At 39.1% G+C, this 4507-nt stretch overlaps 1 protein-coding gene across 7 annotated transcripts in view; it reads left to right on the top strand.

Moving 5' to 3' along the window:
• Positions 1-305: 305 nt before the first annotated feature.
• Positions 306-4507, top strand: part of PKP4 (plakophilin 4) — a 155341-nt gene continuing 151139 nt past the window's right edge. For 3 of the 7 annotated variants that reach the window (XM_014446194.2, XM_014446196.2, XM_023745765.1), the window contains exon 1: positions 330-461. In XM_014446194.2, the coding sequence (XP_014301680.1) occupies positions 330-461 (132 nt within the window). Of the gene's footprint in view, positions 462-4507 lie in introns of all 7 variants that reach the window. The other 4 variants (XM_014446187.2, XM_014446190.2, XM_014446208.2 and 1 more) reach the window with 3 other exon arrangements.

Here is a 4507-nt window from a genome sequence, read left to right as displayed (position 1 = left end):
AATTTAACAAGCTCCTAACAACTTTATTGTCCTTAGTATATTTTTAATTTAAGAGCATTCTTTCCCAACCCTTTTCATGTCACTTTTTTTACTATGATGTTTAAATATTTTCTTAGTATTTATTATCATTACATTTAAATTTATTTTTTAATATTTGGTAATATCACTATACATTTGGCCCTAGATGTTGCCTTCTAAAAATCAAATAGTCTCGGGGTATTGTGATCATTGTGTGTAGAAGTCTGTGGTACTTCCTAGGGACCATCTGCAGATCCTCAGAGGAGCCCTAGAGAAAGTGTTAACTCTTTGCCTGCTTGATTGCAGGAGGAATGCCAGCTCCTGAGCAGGCCTCACTGGTGGAGGAGGGGCACCCACAGATCCGCCAGGAAACTGCCTGCACTGGCCCAGGCATGGAACCCGAGACCACAGCCACCACTATTCTAGCTTCTGTGAAGGAGCAGGTACATCCTCTTATTGGAATTTGCAATTAATGATTTCTTCAATGCCTTTAAAAATTAATCTTTGGATGTGTTTTAAATTTGTCTAACGTCCTTGACGCCTTCACGTTTTCTAATTATAAGGTGTTTACATCCCTGAGTACATTGGGATGACTGGCATGTAGAGCTGCTCCAGGTGCCAGTCAGAATCGGAACATGCAGGATACTTGTGCATCTGCAAGTAAGGACAATATTGATGGTGATCGGTGTCTGTCTCCCATTGCAGAGTGTGTGCATGCGCGCAAAGCTTCGTCAAGCGTAGTCACATTGTTAACTTCTCTGCCAGGACTCTGGCAACCTTTGGCCTGTAGTGTTGAACCTTTAACATGGGTATTACCTAGGGCTGTTTCTGTGATTTTGGGATAAAGGCTATATTTGTTGTTTGTCTGAATCAAAGTATATTCATTTTGTGAGCTAGTGTTCTAATACTTGTCAAACTGTGCCAGTTTGCTTCAGTGTCATATTTATGTTGTTTTTCTTAAGGTCCTTAATACTATTTATCTTTCAAACCCAAGTAGCCTTCTAAATTAGAACTTATCTGTTATGCTTAGAGATTGGAATACCCAAATTTAATTTTTTATGCTTTAAAAGTTTAATAAAGTGAATGTAATATTAAAGCTATAGATAGACTTCTGTCCCTCCCTTCAAAACAAAACAAAAAAATATACACCGTTTATGAGAGTTATTGTGGTGGATATAATCTAACTAAAAACTTAAAAATCTTATGATTAACCCCTGGGTCATTTTTTCTCAAGAGATATAAATGTAGATGTATATTTGCTGGAATATTCTTTTAAAAATCAATATTGGCAGTTCAAATGACTAATGAATACAAATAGTAAAGAATTTTTTTAATACCTCATTTATTTACTGTTTGCTGTAAAGTAGGTGTGTGTTATGAATGATACTCCAGAACTATGACATATGTCTGTCATTAGAGCTGAGTTTTCAAGGAAAATGATTTCACAACTTATTCTAATATCAAGATGTCAAAATATTTACCATTCCTCCCTGAAATTAGTTTTTAAACATCCCACAACGTAAGAATTTGAGAAGACAAGAAAATTGTAGTTGGTACTGTTTTTGTTTTTCACCAAACCATACATTATCTAAGTTTCTCTCACCTTTAGGGAGGGAAAAGGGACTCTTTTTTTAAATTTTTATTTTTTATAGTACTTCATGGTTGTCAAGATTTGACCCAAGGAGCTGTAAAATGAAAAGACTCTGATTTATTTGGGGCTCTTAAAGTATACTTCGTTCTTGTGAAATAGGATGGTAAATTTATCAAAAGGCCCAGAACTGACTTAAAACTAGAAACTGTTTTCAGTAAACATAGCAACAGGACTTTGTGTTTGTATCTTGAGACCAGATACCCTGCTTGTTGAGGACGACTGGAAACCTATCATCAATTTAGCCCTGTAGTTCCATGATGCCTTCAGATGCCTTAAAAGTTTTATCTTTTGGCAATAAAGTGTTCTGAATGGATATTGTCTGGGAGATAGCCAGAAGGGCTCCATTTTTCCAAGATAGCTAAAAAAAAACAAAACACCACACCAAACCCCCAAAACCAGATATTTGTTGTTTATTAGGAGAATTACCTTATATCTCCTGTATTATTTTGTTAGTAGGAGGATATACAGTGGGGCCTTGGCTTATGAGTGTCCCGACTAACGAGTTTTTTGAGATACCAGCTGTCTCTCGGCCGATTTTTTGCATTGAGTTGATAGAGTAATTTGAGTTAACGAGCTCCTTAACGAGCTCCTAAACGAGCTCGGTCTCGGAACCAATTAAACTCGTAAGTCAAGGCCCCAATGTATTCTATTGGCTTCCATTCCTGTTCTAAAATTTTGAGTTCATTAGTATACATTTACAGTTTTTATTCTTAATTTCTTTTAAAGTTGCTTTGTCAGTATTTCAATCATTTTAAAGCCAATGCTCGGTTAGTATTTCAGTCTTTCAACCCAAGACACAGTATCTGTCTCTTATTCCAAGATACTCGTCCAACTTTAAATAACTAACTGTAGTTCACATAGGATTTTTGTGGTTTCCTCTATCGCTGGGGCAACCAAGCATCCTGTTCTCAGCTGCCTGGCTGCCTGCCGCCATCTTGGCTGACAGTTAATTTGCATATACTCACTGATTAGCCAATGAAAAGGGTAGCGGTCGTACGCTAATTACCATGTTTCTCTTTTATTAGTGTAGATTAGTCAGAATGTGACATTCTCAGTCTTGTTATACTTAAACTAGAGGCCCGGTGTATGAAATTTGTGCACGAGGAGGAGGGGGAGCGCAGCTTGGCCTGTGCCCTCTCACAGTGTGGGAGCCCCGCGATCTATCTCCCCAAAGAGGTAGGCCGGAGCAGGGAGGTCCCACCTTTGCACCGCGTGGAGCCGCCGGACCCGCTCCGTGCCGCACATGCAGCGTCAAGTCCCCACCCACACACGCAGCCTCCTGGTGATGAATTGTTACAGCGTGAGGGCATCACGGCATGAGGGTGTAACGACCACATAGGCTTTTATTAGTATAGATGGAATAGTTAACATTAGATCATGTCCTTGATCATGTATTGTATCCTTAGAACCATATTCTTGGATGGGCTACATAATTATTTAAATATATGCCATACTACTATGCAATGCTCATAGCCCTGGACTGATGGTATCAGCTCCACTGATCTCAAAGAACAGGCCTTTTTTGATGGCAGCCGTAGCTCAGGAAGGAAGTTTCATTAGGGCACGGAAGGAAGAGACCCCTGCAGTGCAACTGGGTGGATGGTCTGGGTTCCCATCCTGGCCCCACAACTTAACTGTGTTATCTTGGGAAGATTTATTTTTTTTTTTTTAATAAATCTTTATTGTTCAGATTATTACAGTTGTTCCACTTTTTTCCCCCCATAGCTCCCCTCCACCCAGTTCCCACCCCACCCTCTGCCCTTACCCCCCCCACCCCTCCCCCACCACTGTCCTCATCCATAGGTGTACGATTTTGGTTGCCGGGTCAAAGGTCATACACATGGAAAATGTAGCTATTTCCATCCGAGACGTGTCCCTGTGTTCGGAAAGGTCTCTCACGACTTGTTCACATTCTACTCAGAAAGGGTACGGAGACACGTAACGGCTTTTTAAAATAATGTGTCCTCTTATGTTTAAAATGAGGATTTTGTTACCAAAAGTGAGGAGAAAGCAACACTACAGCTGCTCTCGCCCTTGGGAAGATTTCTTAACCTCTCTATGCCTCTGTTTTTCAGTAAAATGAGGATAATAATGGTTATTGAGGGCATTAAATTAATCTATGTAAAATACTTGCAACAGTGTCTGGCACTTAGTGCTCTTAGTAAGGATTAATATCACTTGGAGTGCGGGTGAATTTCCCGCCAAAATATAAGATGGCTCTGTCTTTTGGTTTTGTTCCATCCACCAAAAGGGTGGATTACAAACAAATATTTGGTAATACGCAGTTACAATCGGCCCGAGTTTACACGTTTCCCGCACTCCACCGCAAATCTATATGAACCGAGTTTTAAGACGGCTCCCGCGGAGTACGCGCAATTCACGCGAGCCGACTTAACTCGTTTCCCGCACTCCAAGTGATATTACTATTGTCATCATCATTTCCACATAAGGAGAAAAAGCTCTTCTTATACTGTTTTTAAGTATATACAGAGGTTCAGTGAGCCTTTTGAACATTGATCTAAAAATAAGAAAACATTCTGAATACTGGGCCACATTTCTGCTGTGACAGTATTTCACTTCTGCATGGTATTAAACTTTTAAAACGTCATCATGTTGGTCTCACTGATTAGAACAGTTTTAGGTATATAGTATAAGAAATAGAGCATATGAAAATAATTTTTTTTTTAACATACTGATTTTGTGCAACCCCAAACGTAACATAATATCAAGGCATTTGGGTTAATAATTGGGAAATGATATCTTTAGTACACATATTACTATATGAAATTGGGTTTAGAGTGTCATAAAAACAATTAAATTCTTTCCTCTACATGGCTA

This window comes from Myotis lucifugus, unplaced genomic scaffold, assembly GCF_000147115.1.
Source record: "Myotis lucifugus unplaced genomic scaffold, Myoluc2.0 scaffold_5, whole genome shotgun sequence".
In the NCBI taxonomy this organism is placed as follows: Eukaryota; Metazoa; Chordata; class Mammalia; order Chiroptera; family Vespertilionidae; genus Myotis; species Myotis lucifugus.
The sequence above is the reverse complement of the archived record's forward strand: the minus strand, read 5'-3'. Positions and strand labels throughout refer to the sequence as shown.